Source organism: Drosophila miranda, chromosome 2 (genome assembly GCF_003369915.1).
Source record: "Drosophila miranda strain MSH22 chromosome 2, D.miranda_PacBio2.1, whole genome shotgun sequence".
NCBI lineage: Eukaryota > Metazoa > Arthropoda > Insecta > Diptera > Drosophilidae > Drosophila > Drosophila miranda.
Window position 1 is genome coordinate 32,038,691 of NC_046675.1, and position 15,072 is coordinate 32,053,762.

General features: G+C 44.5%; 1 protein-coding gene across 1 annotated transcript; it reads left to right on the forward strand.

The window, feature by feature from the left end:
- The first annotated feature begins 11,154 nt into the window (after positions 1 to 11,154).
- LOC108157675 (cryptochrome-1) lies at positions 11,155 to 13,980 on the forward strand. Its single transcript, XM_017289840.2, has 4 exons — positions 11,155 to 11,479; positions 12,209 to 12,552; positions 12,610 to 13,529; positions 13,588 to 13,980. The coding sequence occupies exons 1-4, from the start codon at positions 11,338 to 11,340 to the stop codon at positions 13,802 to 13,804; spliced, it is 1,623 nt and encodes a 540-aa protein (XP_017145329.1). The 5' UTR covers positions 11,155 to 11,337; the 3' UTR covers positions 13,805 to 13,980.
- The last annotated feature ends 1,092 nt before the right edge of the window (positions 13,981 to 15,072 follow it).

Here is a 15,072-nt window from a genome sequence, read left to right on the forward strand (position 1 = left end):
ATGCTCCCCTGCAGATAAATAAGGCACAAGGACGAAACGAATGATAAATAAGTGTCACTGGCAGAAAGAATTTCTAAGGCATCGCTCTGTCTCGCTCTATATCGCCTCCTGCCAAAGCCTGATGGATATCCTTGAGAGAGAACTTAACAAGCAATTGACTTTCTGATGGGTGTTAATACTTCTTTAATCCCCGGTCTTACGCTTACCTACGAAAATCATTTAAAATGCACGGCAAATATTGATGGATTTTGGGACTAAGCGGAGTCGAAGCATCACGAACGGCATGGCATACACAAGATACAGGATACAGAATACAGGATATAGGTGTAGGAGTGGGAGGAGCATAAGCCGGATGCTCTTCCATGGCTACGTGTCATGTGCAAAGAATGTGCTGTCCGGATAACGTTACGGGAATAATAATCCCAGGAACCAGGACACCAGGACACAGCAACCTATCAAAGGCAGACACAAAGTAAGTCCTGGAGGAGACTCACAAAAGGACGAAAAGAACGATGCGAGCGGTGGGTAATTGAATCTAATTGTTCGGAAGCGCAGATAATGAGCACGTAAAACGCACAGGACTGGCAGGATGTGCAGCAACCGGAGCTTAAATGAAACAGAAATAGAAACAGAAGTAGAGGGAGAGGGAGAGGAAGAGAGAGAACCCTCCTCAGACATTAAGCAAATAAGCAAACACATCAATTCGGTTAATAACATACACGAGCAGGACATGCCAACAGGACGATGCATATGAAATGAGCCAAGGATAGCCCTGACAGAGGCCTGGCTGCCAGTGGATGTGGGTCTCTGCGACTGGGTCTGCCCTGGTGATGAGTGCTTGGGTTTGGTAATGAGTGGTGCGATGCGATTGGGGGATAACGGTGCGAATATAGAGTGCAAATTTAATGGAGAATTATAGACTGAAGAACGATCTTTGATTTCGGAGAAGTAATGAATTATCTAGAAAACATAGAAGTTATTCCAATTTGGGCTGTAAATTTATAGGGAAATATAGACTAAATAACGATCTTTGATTTGGGCAAAGGAATGAATGGTATTAGGGCAGAGGCACCTACAAAATATCTATAACTCGAAGTATCCTTGTAGTTCTAATACTGCCAAGAATAGATACCCATAAAATAAAGAAGTAATTCCATTTTGGGTTGCATTTTCTACTGTCATATGGTACGTTTTTCTTTTGCTTTACTTCCTTAATGTCTGGGGCTTTTATCCTTCGTTATTTCCTTGTAGCAGAGTCCAAAATCCCCATGATTCATGAGTGGTATTCATAAATTGAGTTAGCAACATAAAACAAATGGCATCAGGCCTCACTTAACGAGCCGCAAAAAAGATGTAACACTCCATACAGCATACAGCATACAGCATACAGCATACAACATGCAGCATACATGATACGGATACCCCAGGATACACCAGACCAAGCGAAAGGCATCCTTGTGTCTAATACAAATGTTTTGCATTATTGGAGCACGGCCGGAGGAGTGCCCGAATGAGGCCGTGAAGGAGTGGGCGAGGATACATGTAGGGATACACGTAACTTACATTAGTCAGTCACTTGCCAGTGCCAGAAATATCGCTGAGCATGCCCGAAAATACTCGTACTTCGGAGGCTGGAAGTTGCTATTAGGAAAGTGGAGGAGGTAGGACAGCAGACCAGACTCAGACCACGTCGATGTGCCCGCATAAATATGCCAAACACATACACAGAAAAAAGAGTATCTTCTATCTGGCACTGTGTTGCGTTGTGTTGCCATAAATGCTTCATCTTCAACTCATACATATTAAAATCTGGCAAAATAAACTTCAACAGTTCACAAAAGCATGCCACACACACAAACATGCTCCCCGGGACCCACCGAAGGATGGTGGGAGTATGGCAAGGGTGCCCCCGAGTAGAGCTCATGCATTTTAAAATTCCAGCCATTAGAGAAACCAAGTTATTTTGTATGCAGAATATTATTTGAGTTCTTTCTCTCTGTGTCTCCTTGTTGTTTCTTTTTGGACATTGCATTGCAAAACAAAACCACAAAACACTCTACCGAGAGGCGAGACAGACTCGGAGAGGAGCACAGGTTCAAAGCAATTAAATGTTTTTACTCAAATTTCTCCAGCATAAATCAGTTTTTAAATGGTAAAGTGCAAATAAAACAGAACAAAATTGAGGGAAAACTGAGGGAAAGCTGAGGGAAAACTGAGCAAAACAGACAGTTACCCGTAGCAAAGGGGGTTTTTGGCCCAAATTGGACCAAACACACATCATTTAAGGGGTTTCGGGGCCAGGGTACAATGGTCGAGAATGGCATGTTGTGGCCTGAAATTTTGGCTGTGTAGGTTCAAAGCGACCGCCAAAGTTTGTTTTAGTTTATTTTGGAAATTCGGTGGAAGCACAGAGCCATAATTTAGGCATGCAAATGGTACGAACAGGGATCATTATTCTATTGAATATTCGACTAAAAAAAAACTGAGGAAAAGCATAGAAAATCATTTAATATTAGAAAAGAAATGTAGATATTGAATACCATATTATATGGCACACATAGTGCACAAAAATCCCATCCTTTCATACCCTTAACACCCTCCTAAACAGTTTTAACATGGCACCGTTCAATGGCTGCCCCAAAAAGTGTGCTATAATTTAAGTAAACACTGGCTGCCCAATAAAGTATGCTATAATTTCATTAAACAAAGGCAATAAATATTTTTTAAATAATAATGAAATTCCAGACTGCTTTTCGAAGTTTTTTTATGCACACCCAAATGCAATTCGGACATTGGCATGCGATAATATTTTATCAGTGGCCAAAACCCGTGAAATTCCCGCCGATTTCCCGGAATATCAAGTTGTAAGCGAAATTGATTGAAATTTGAATGCACATTTTTTTGTATAGGTTACAAAAAGAGAACAGCGGGCATCCAAGATAATATTCAGCTGAAAGAGCAATATATTACACGATAGTGGGGCCATGAATTTTAATATTTATTCAAAATTCAATGCCTCAAAAAAAAAACTCCGTTGTGTCCATTGTGCATTTGGGTTTTTGGGGGGGTCTCCCAAAAAATTACAACAAAAGGTAATTTAGCAGTAACAACTTGATGGCAAACACTTGACTTAACTTTTGGTGTGTGTCAATGTGTGAGGAGGTGTCCTTCGAGGATGTCTTTCCATTGTGTGTGCGTGTGCGTGCGTGTGCTTGTGTGGGTGGGAGGGAAATCCCATTCACAGACATGTAAACGGGCGGCGTGGAGGGGTTAAAGTGAAAAGCAATTTTCGTAACATTTGCATGCCTTAAACTAACACAGACACACACGATCCCAGACGAATGGAGCGACAGGATAAGGATGGAGCTGCAAATAAGGATGATGCCAGGGCACGGTACACGGGCCACACAGCCTACCTTTAAGGGGGGGGGGGGGGGGGCGTGGGGGATGAGAAAAACTACTGCGCGTGTGTGTGTGTGCTCTGGTATAAGTAGAATGGAGTACGTGTTATGCTGAAAATGCAATTTGCCTTCTGTGCGAAATGTACGGAAAATTTATGCAAATTTCCCCCTTGACCCTCCGTCACCGCCATCGCCGTCGCCGTCGCTGACGCCATCAGGAAGCGGAAACAGGAAGTGCGACCATTGTGTTTGTGTGCGCATGTGAATGTGTGTGTGTTTGAGTGAGAGTGCTTATGTGTGTCCACGAGTGTGTGTTTGTGTGTGTGTGTAAGCGCTAAAATGAAAATGTAGTGAAATATGCGATAGAAAAGGAAGAGGTCTCGCCCTTTCCTCTGCTCCATGGGCTAACAGGGCGAAAGAAATCAGGGTGAACGATATGAAGGACTAGGGCCATATCCTGGAAAACAGAAAGTTGAATATTTGTAGGGAATGTGTGAAGTAATAGTTCCATTTTCGGTAGCTTTTTCTATACAAAAATATATGGGTTACGCAGATGAACAATCAATCAGCTCTTGGGGTACATAATTATGAATATGACACTTCTTTATCCTATATCTACACCTTTATCCTATAGCTTGTCTACGCCTTTTCTACACCTTTTCTATAATTTTTCCTTCTAACCCTTTTCCCTGGCAAAACATCACAGAATTTTCCTAGAAAACAGTTTATAAATAAATGCGAATATATGTCTTAGGTCTTCTACAAAATAATGCAATTTTCTGAGACGTATAACGATTGAAAGACTCTATGTTTACCCTGGAAAATATTGACTTAGTCCAAGAAACAGAAATTTTAAAGAAGTCTTCAAGAAATCCTGCATAAAAAAAAACCTTTTTGAAACATTCATTGCTAAATGTTTGGGCTCTCATTTGGCACACTACGCACCGCACATACAGCAGCTAGACTGCCAGGATGGCCTCTTGTATTCACCAACAAAAAATAGACGAAAACCAACCTTCAAAAATAATTAATGTGCTCCCAAAACCAACAATTCCACCACAAGCAGCAACAAATCTACCTCTAGTCGAATATCCCCCTACCCAACCAGGGTATGCACATTGCGGGGACTCCCACAAATAAGCCCCTCTACGCGGATGCAACAACTAACGCGACAACAACATCGGTAGCGGCAACACGGTGGTGGCGTTGCATGGAGGGGTCGGGGGTGGCAGGCGGAGGTTAAAAATGTGTTCACAACGTGGTGTAAATTCGCCATCGATAGTTTTGACATTACGTATACGCAGCGGTGCTCCTGCGTGTCTTTGTGTGTGTGTGTGTGTGTGTGTGTGTGTGAGTGTGTGTTAGTGGCATTGTGTCCCCCCTGCGGTGGCTTTCGGCAAGGGAAACGACACACACACACACACAACAGGAAAGAAAAAAGAAAAAACGCCAGAGAAAATTGAACGAAAAAACGATGAAAAATATTGCGAACATGGCCACACACACACACACACACACACACACACACACGGAGGAGGAGACTAGGACCAGAAGCGGCAGCAGTGGCCTGTGCCTCTGTGTCGTGTTGGAAAAATGAAAAGCCGCCGGTTAGTTCCAACAGAGCCGCAACACACGCATCTCTCAGTGTGTGTGTGGAAATTGTTTATATTGCATTGCACGTGCCTTTGACATGCCGATCTCCCTTTGTGCCTGCCTCCTATTTAGGGGGGTAGCACTGCCCCGCCGCTGCCGCTGCCGCTGCCTCTGCCCCGTGCCAACCTTCTCCTGAGGCGCCTCTGTTTCTGGTTTCTGGCTTATGGGGCAAAGGAGGAGGTGACGCTACAGCAAACAGAAGCCGCCGCCGGCGCTTCGGGGCAGCACATACTCAGACACGTTCTCTCTCTCCCACTCTCTGGGCGAATGTTTATGGGTGTATAAGTGTGAATTACTGCTCCATAGAGTACTCGCACACACATATAGAGAGAGCAGAGCAGAGCACACAGATACTGTTCGCCTCTAAGCCAAGTGCGAGATAAACGACAGCATTTAAGACGACCAAATCTTTTTAACGCCGCATCCAAGCCATTTTTCAATCCAGATCTAAGCGCAAAGATTAAGTTGTCTTTAAGTCGTCGGAGTAGCCGGAGAAGGGAATGTGGCAGGGAGTGGGGGACAAGGGTCTTCCTAGGGCTTTAATGTTCCTGGAAGGAATTCATTTGCGTTTCTAATTTGTTGCAACATGAAGGGGGGTTGCAATACAACATTCCCCCGTCCATTGTCCAATCTTCATTTGCACCTTGCCATTTCCTGAATTTCCATTCCATTTCCTACCTGGCGCACAAATTGCAGGCAACGAACGAACGTCCGAAAGGAGCTGGGAAAATGGCTAAAGGAATGAAAATTAGTTCAGTTCTTTTAAGTTCAGTTCAAAACAATTATTTGAACTTCTGAAATGGGGGGAGAATGGAGAGAGAAAGAGAGAGAATGCTAAGTAGAACGAAGATGGAAATGAAGCCTGATGAAAATGGAAGCCCTTTTTTCTCCATGAACAAAACAGCTAAAGAAGAGTCGACTCGAGTCTTTTGAAAGAAAGAAAGAAAGTTTCGTTTACATAATTTACTTTTATGAATGCCCAGGGAGCAACTGCCTCCGAAAGTAGTCGAGTGTCTGGTGCTTTCTGCCTCTGGATCCTGCTCGTATCCTGCCGCTCCTGGCGCCATTTTTAATCAGCGAGAATTCCGCTCGCTATCTGTCAGCGCGCTCACACTCGTTGCCGGTGAAGAAAGTTGTATAATCATATTCATGCCTGACATCAAATTCATTAAGAGTGATTAATATTTGTTCGCTGTTTGTTGTTTTTTCCGCCCAGAGAGGAGCGTCGTATCATTCGTTCTCTCTACCCCAAAAGGCGAATCTGCAACCAAAAACTTTATCTTGTGACAGATTCCTCTGGCTTCCATTTGGTCCCCGAGGTCTCTCCCTCTCCCTCTGAATTAATAGCCCTGTTAAGGATTTATGACTGCGAATATATCAAGGATATTAGCCAATTTCCTTCTCCGCCAAAGGGTGTGACCCTAAGCTCCTGGACAAATGGACCTCTTGGACATCAGTTGCGATAATGCGGCTTAATACTTTGCGGGCCACAAGGTGAAATGGGGTTATAAACGTGGCTCAAGCACCGCCTTCCCTCCTTCCTATATTGGAAAAGTTTTTAAAGTTGAGCCCCCCATGAATGGCATTGTTCCGGGCTCTTATTGATGGGGTTATTGGGTGGGTGGGACCCCCTGAAGTTAGCCAAAGAACGCGCTCGCTTGTTTGCTCTCGTCTCGCCAATCCCCCATTTAATTAGTCCAGCAATCCATTGGACTGCACTCCCACTGAACAACTGTTCAATAAAGCGGAACATGGCCCCCCTGCAGCTGCAGGGCGAGGAGGTCCTGCCAATTCACCTGCCGGCTTGACTTCAAAGGTGGCTGGACTCAGGGTCCACAGCCGTCCAGTCCCTTTTGCTTTACATAAATATTTATGCGAGTTAATTTGTCGGCATATATGCCCCAAAAAAAGGGTGGACACGACCAGAGCGAGACAGAGAGAGGAGAGGGTTTGGGCCTGGGTCTGGGTCTGTTGGGTGCAATCAATCAGACATGAAACAATATTTACAATTTGAAAACGACGCAAGGAATTAATACGATTCGGTTAACTTTACCAATTGACGTCAGTCAACCAGGGTTCACTGTACGTCAGCCAGTCACAGGCGGGGTGGAAAGGGGCAGCGGTTAAGGGCTGGGGGTGGGCGTGGGCGTGGGTGTGGGCGTAGTTTTCTTCGCCTGAATGCCTCGTCTGTCCGTGATACCCGCAGGTAAATCAAACAATGCCTGGAAGGACGGGCAGCCCTAGCCATGGCCCCAAGGTGTATGCAAAGGCAGGTAAGGCCTTTTCTGGGAGGTCTAGCATTGGCCCACCTTCTTTTTGATCATAGTCTGCTTATGGCCTATACGGCGGTGGTTCTTCTTCTCCTTGTTTGCCTTGACAGGCGGCGCCTGTTGTTGACAGCCGCCACACACACGCACATAGATACTCCACAGCCCCATCTCCCTCCCACACACACACACACACACGCCCCATTCAGACGTTGACAGACACGCAACCCGTCACTGCCACATGTGGTACGGACTACGTACGTACATACTCGTACGTTAGTATGTGCGTGCGGCTGGCATTTTGACTAAAAATAAACAATAGTCGCAGTGGCAAAAACAAAAACGAAAAGCCCAATTACAACAATTTCGCATAAAAATAACAAAGCAGCCAGCGGGCCGCCGCCATATTTAAGTGTCTGTCCATCGAGTCGACTTTAGAGAATGCCCTGCAGCAAAAAGGATTTGAAATTAAATATTCTATAATCTCTGGAAAGAGGAATATGGGCAGAGATGGGGATAGGGTCTATAGAGGCTTCATTATTTATGATTAAAAAGTATTGAATATTGAAATATCCCATTTCTCTTTATTATTGCAAGGAAAACCCTTGCCAGGAGCCAGAGAAAAGGAGCATATATGAAGGATGTGTTAAGAATAATTGTGAGGAAATATTAGAAAAGTAAGACCTTAAAGATCAATAAATTTGTATAGAATTTTGTTGACAAGGACAAGCGCTGGGAATACTGAAATCAAGCTCAATAGAAAGATCATAATATTCTCTGAAATTGGTTTTAATAATGATTAATATGCTGTAAAATATGTAAACTATTCTGTTCCTTTATTAGAGCCCAAATGATGCTTAAAAATTACTTTAAATTTATAAAAAAAAGGACAATAAAATTGTGAAATATGTAACAAAAGTGTGATGGTATTCCCCCGAACAGGTAAAAAAGAAAAGTAATATAAATCTCACTTAAGTTGAAAAGGTGGAACGGAACGGAACCCTTTTGCATATTAAATCTGAATGCCAGGCAAAAGTTTCCCCATAGAGTAGTTAAGTCCTCTGCCAGGACCTACCCCACATACATATACATATATATACCTATACATATGCACATAAAATTACATTAAATATTATTGCCCAGACAAATGGCTTTCCATGGGCCTGGCTCTGACTCTGGCGCTGGCCCTGGCTGTGGCTCTGGTGCTGTTGCTGCTGCTGGTATTGGTGGCATACAAAGGGTCCAATGGTGCGTATGATTGACATGTTTGATTGTTTAACTTGTATTAGTAAAGTCAGTAAAGTCCTGCCAGCACAGGACAAACACACATCCACACAAAAGGGGTCAAAGAATAACAATCGTGGGAAACAAAGAGAGAAAAGAGAGGCAGATGAGGCTCTGGAAAAAGAAAACACAAGTGGCATATGGTATGTATCCACGCATAATATATGTAGCCAGTTGTATCTTTCATGCCAGTGAGTAATAGATATATTTACAGTGCGTTTCGGGAAGATAAAGTTTCCTCAATGAATTTCCGGTGATCCTTAGAGCCTTGGCTTACATTTCGGCTACGTACTTTCTGTGGACACACTTACGTGATTAAGTGAAATTCCAGGAAAATCTATGCAGCTTTCTGTTTGCCAGAGAAGTACATGCATAATCTCTTTACCAACATGGAAAGTTCTCTATTGTTTCGCATATGAAATTCGTAATTCGTATATTTATGGCATTTGTCAGATTTCTGTCAATCTGGAAAGTTAACAATGCAATGGTTGATGATTCGTTCAGTTACGTGCACATGCTCGTTCACCCTTCAAAGAGCACTCCCTCCTCTGAATGTGACATTTCCATGAATGATTCACTCAACAAAAAAAGGCGAAACCCCCTAAAAAGCAATGCCCATAATCGCTACACAAAATTGTGATGGATTGTTTTCTAGATTTTATTGTTTTGCAGTCGCTTTTGAAGGGAGGCAGAGCGTCAGAGTGTAGTTGGTTATTGCGACATGAACTGTTACACTATTGCCCTGCTGTTCGGTTCATAGAACTCCAACGAGGAGAAGACAATACACAACTGGAGAATTATATACACGAGAATTCCTTTCATTTTCCTTGCAATCTTCCCCGTAACAAGCTGCAAGCTGCAATCTGCAATTTGTTGCCTCTGCCTCTGATGTAACGAGGCATCAGCACGAATGGAGGAACAGAACGGAACAGCAGAAGGTGCCCCTGCCCCCCAGTAGGGTGGATGTGTGTGCTCCTTCCACTGATTGCACAAAGGATGCCCGTCAAGTCCTTGGTGACGTGTTGAGCGAAAGAATGAGACAAGAAGGCAGTGCTAGACAGCGGAGCCTCAGTGCACCTGAGCTGGGGGCGAGGAGCAAAACACTGTCAGTGGCAGATGATAAATCGTGCAAGGAGACACAGGAGCAGGAGTACGAGTATCCATGTAAACTATCCCCAAGGAAACCCCTGCCATCAGCTGCAATTGCCACAACAGGAAACCATACATCTCCGTTGGCCCACATGGCGTATGAACAATAATGGGGTAAATCTCTGGCAATTTAATTCCATTTCTTGTCCCTTTCCCAATCGATGAAAGCAAATTAGTTTCATAAAAGCCAACACAGTTCTAAGGAGATTGTTTTGTGCGAGTCCTGCTCTACTATTGTTCGTCCTGTTCCGCTCCCAGTGGCACGGCACTCCAGCTCCCTGTGGCAGACACCGCCGCCTGCTCTTCCGTCAACCGCGTCGTCATCATCATCATTATCAGGAACATCTGAAAGGCTTTGCTTGACTGTTGCATGTACGTATGTTCCCCCTTCCATCCTTCCCCTATGTTGTGTGTGTGTGTGTGCGCCAGTACACGTGCGGTCCAGAGCTTTGCCATTGACATCCCGTTACGCACGTTGCATGCTGCAAACCCTGCCCCGGCTTCTGCTGCTGGCGTTGCCTGGGCAACATGCAAAGCCCAAGTTTTTTGTGATGCATGTGCACAGCAGGGGGTCCAGGAGGGGGGGTCATCAGGCAAAGCTGGCAGTAGATTTGGGTTTGGGGTTTGGGTTTACCATAGCAATGTATTACACTTAACCATGGGGCCTGGTGAGCACTGCCTAAAAGATACTCTGGATACCCTGTAGTACATTTTTAAGGTTTTACTCATAATTTGTTCTTGATTGCGAAGGAAGGATAAGATCCTTACGTTTTCAATCTCATTAGCGATTATTTAGGTAATTTATAAGTCTTTATGATGCTATAAATATAATTTTAAAATATTGGAAGTGATAATTTGAGCAAAAATTAGATCTAAGATGTGGTTTTCTGCGCTGTTTTGACAACCAACCGATAGGTTTTTGCTGTCATCCTATAATCTCTATATCCTTTATCCCTTTGCTGCACAAACCTCATATACCCTTCCGCAAGGTTACAGAAAAACTCCCTCCCCCGAGCAACAGTTGTGTGCATTGTGTACTGCGTAGCCACTAACATAGAGAATTATAGAGAGAGAGAGAGCGTTAAAGACAGCTAGGGGGGGTAACGGGTTGGTAGCTGTTCTATGGGTTGGCACGGGGCAGTGCTCACAATGCAACGAACCGTGGGCTGATGACGCGGCTTGAGGGCAAAGTAAGTTAATAAGGTGAGGCATCAACCAGAGAGCTCACACTGACCCCGGTGCTGGAGTGGAAGGTTGCTTCGCAGCGAGAAAATAAGCCACTGGAAGAGTGGGAGCACCTTACCTCAGTATTATTGTACCTTGGCCGCTATTCAGCAGCGATTGCAAGGTTCACTCGGATCCAAGCAACAGTTAAGCTGCTGCCTGGCTGGAATCTCCGTCTCCGTCGACACATTCTTCAATAAGCAACCGGTGCGAGCGCACGCGTTAACGGAACACTAGAACGCTTTTTACCTATTCCTCTATTGAATATATTAGAGAAGAACATATCCAAAGCACAGTTCTGCAAGAGAACATCTCGTAGTAATCCACTTCCAGGAGATCGCAAGAGATCGCTGCCCAAGATGGTGCCCCGTGGTGCAAATGTGTTGTGGTTCCGTCATGGTCTTCGGCTGCACGACAATCCCGCCCTGTTGGCTGCCCTCGAGGAGAAAGATCAAGGCATTCCCCTGATACCCGTATTCATATTCGACGGCGAGAGTGCAGGTGAGAGCGGGAAAAATCATAATAAGAGTATTTTTCATCTCGTTTACAATTTGCATGCTCTTTCTGTCTGTGATCTAATATCGTTTTTGATGTTATTCCGTCTTGCACTGCGGTTATCACATTTTTATTTTCGCGTCTTCCACCCACTCTGTGGCGGTATGAAAGCTCAGCAAATGCAGTTTTTTTGATAGTTCAAGGGGGGAGGGCTGTAGGGAAGGTGCGAACGCTTTTGCATGGCGGAGCAAAACAAACGGTGCGTTCTAATACGATTTGCGGCGGCGAGGGTTTGTACAATGGGAGAGTGGTAAAGTAAATAGAGAGAGGGAGAGAGAGAGAGAGATGTGATGAGAATGCTAAGAACCCTACACAGAGAGGAAGCGAGAGAGCACAGCTGTGGAATAGAATGCACTTTTAAGCGGCTTGCAGCTTAGTGGGAGAGCGCGCGAAAAAGCTACTAATTTTACAGATAAGAGGGGAGCGTTACGCTAGCATTTGCGTGAGAAGAGAGTGAGAATTAATTACAGCAATTGAACATGCAAAAAGCTACTGTTCACACTCAACGAAAAATGATCATACGCATGGCATTGCTGCGAGATTTATGAGAAGTGCAGAAAAAAAAGCAAGTTGTGAGGAAAGGAGTACATAATATAATTTGTATTGTTCTTCTGAGCAATACCCCTGATCTGCCGTGCAAATATCGAAATCAATCAATTTCTCTCCCCTTCCAAGGCACCAAAAGCGTGGGCTACAACCGTATGCGCTTCCTGCTGGACTCTCTGCAGGACCTCGACGAGCAACTGCAATCGGCCACCGAGGGACGCGGTCGGCTGTTCGTGTTCGAGGGCGAACCGACGCTCATTTTCCGGCGGCTGCACGAGCAAGTGCGTCTGCACAAGATCTGCGCCGAACTGGACTGCGAGCCCATCTGGAACGAACGGGATGAGTCCGCCAGGCTGCTGTGCCGCGAGCTGGGCATCGAGTACGTGGAGAAGGTGTCCCACACGCTGTGGGATCCACGCCTCGTGATCGAGACGAACGGTGGCATACCTCCCCTGACCTATCAGATGTTTCTCGTAATTATTTCCCTTTATTTTATAGATTCCTTGTGGTTAAACCCTTTTTTTTTGCAGCACACTGTGCAAATCATTGGAGTGCCACCGCGACCCGCAATCGATGCCCACATCAATGATGCCACATTTATCCAACTGGCGCCGGAACTAAGGCAACATCTGGGCTGTTTCGATCAGGTTCCCAATCCGGAGCACTTCAACATCTACAGCGACAACATGGGCTTCCTGGCGAAGATCAATTGGCGCGGCGGCGAGACCCAGGCCCTGGCGCTCCTCGAGGAGCGCTTGAAGGTGGAGAGGAACGCCTTCGAGCGGGGCTACTATCTGCCCAACCAGGCGAATCCCAACATCCAGGAGGCGCCCAAGTCGATGAGCGCCCACCTGCGTTTCGGCTGTCTCTCGGTGCGCCGCTTCTACTGGAGCGTGCACGATCTCTTCGAGAATGTCCAGCTGGCGGCCTGTGTCCGCGGCGTTCAGATAGAGGGCGGCGCACACATCACCGGACAGCTTATCTGGCGGGAGTACTTCTACACGATGTCCGTGAACAATCCCAACTACGACCGCATGGAGGGCAATGAGATATGCCTGACCATACCTTGGGCAAAACCCGATGAAAATCTCCTGCAGCGCTGGCGCTTGGGACAGACGGGTTTCCCCCTCATCGATGGTGCCATGCGGCAGCTCCTTGCCGAGGGCTGGCTGCATCACACGCTCCGCAACACGGTGGCCACCTTCCTCACCCGCGGCGGGCTCTGGCAGAGCTGGGAGCCCGGCCTGAAGCACTTTCTCAAGTATCTCCTCGATGCCGATTGGTCGGTGTGTGCTGGCAACTGGATGTGGGTCTCGAGCTCGGCCTTTGAGCGCCTGCTGGACTCTTCTTTGGTGAGCTGTCCTGTGGCACTGGCCAAGCGACTCGATCCGGAGGGGGTTTACATTAGGAGATATGTGCCAGAGCTAAAGAATTTACCGAAGGAGTATATGTGAGTATGCTGATTAATTTTAAGGGAGTTCTGATCGTCATTTTATATCCGTCTACAGCCACGAACCCTGGCGCTTGTCAGCGGAGCAGCAGGTGAAGTACGAGTGCCTGATTGGAGTCCACTATCCAGAGCGGATTATAGATCTATCGAAGGCCGTGAAGCGCAACATGATGGCCATGACTGCGCTGCGGAACTCCCTGATCACACCGCCGCCCCATTGCCGGCCCTCCAACGAGGAGGAAGTGCGTCAGTTCTTCTGGCTGGCCAACTATTAAATGGAATCTACTACCATAATCCCTATATCAATGTTCAAAATACCTCTACATACCATATATCATACTCTATACTCTATACTCTATACGAATAAATAGTCAATTGTCCGCGCGTGTGTGTATATTATATATAATTAATAATGCTTTATTTTAATTAATTAAAATAATTTCTACAATACAATTTGTATGGTTTTTCGTTTTTATTTTTAATTTTTTGTTTTGCTTTTGTTTTGTTTTTTTTAACAGCTTATAACTTGCGTTTTACTCATGTATCAATTATCAATTTGTTGTTGTTGTAATTTTAGCTTATGTTTTTAAAAATCATTTATGTTGTATATATAATTATTATTATCATTTGTATTACGTTTATCAAATTATACGTTAATTAACAGCTTTAATTAAATAGGGCTTTCCTTTAGTTTTTATATTGTTTTTAGCTTTATTTCGAGAAAAATTGAACGCGAATTAATTTCAAAAATTGAAATCGAATTTGATGGTGTTTTTATGTAATGAGAATGAATCGTTATATAGTATGTATATCCTTATAATTTGTCTAAATTGTGGTGTATATTTTATTTTAATGCCTAAAATTCTGGTATTCTTCGTTCTAGTCGATGTGTGGGGTGTAGGGGGGCGGAGAGGGTGAGAGTGTGGTGCCATACAAATGAAATATATTATAGATATACGTACGGGTTATACGATGGATGCTGGATGGGACCTATAAAGGAATTATTGTTTGAAATTTGAGTCCCTCGACAGTTTGGAGTTTTTTTTTCTAAAGACTTAACCTCGATCCGGCCGAGGATTTTTTAGCACGTTAGTAAACACATTTAGAGAGGCGAACGCACGCACATTGAGTAGAGAGGAGAAGTATCTATGTATGTTTAATCAATCAACCAATCAATCAATCATTAACCAACGAACCAACGCATGAACGAGAACTCACACAGCAAATAACACTTTGAGGCAATTTTTATACATTATGGAATCAATATATGTATATATATGTAGGTATGTATATATATAGGTAGTATTTTGTATGTTGTATATATGTATCTCGTAAACGCATTTCGCTTTTGCTGTTGTTATATTTTTAAAGTAATCCTCGATTCAAGTGTATATATGGATGTATGTATGTACATATGCCGATGCATTCACTATGTTTATGTATATATTTTCCGAGTGGCTATCGTATCTGTGTCTGTCTGTTCGTCTGTTTGAGTGATATAAAAATAAAAGCTGCTCCCTCAATCCATGGAGTGCTGCATGCA

Excerpts from the sequence above, each read along its gene's own strand:
- LOC108157675 (XM_017289840.2), top strand. The coding sequence starts at position 11,338 with ATGGTGCCCCGTGGTGCAAATGTGTTGTGGTTCCGTCATGGTCTTCGG. Across the intron at positions 11,480-12,208 it reads ATTCGACGGCGAGAGTGCAG|GCACCAAAAGCGTGGGCTAC; the intron begins GTGAGAGCGGGA and ends TCCCCTTCCAAG. Across the intron at positions 13,530-13,587 it reads AATTTACCGAAGGAGTATAT|CCACGAACCCTGGCGCTTGT; the intron begins GTGAGTATGCTG and ends ATCCGTCTACAG.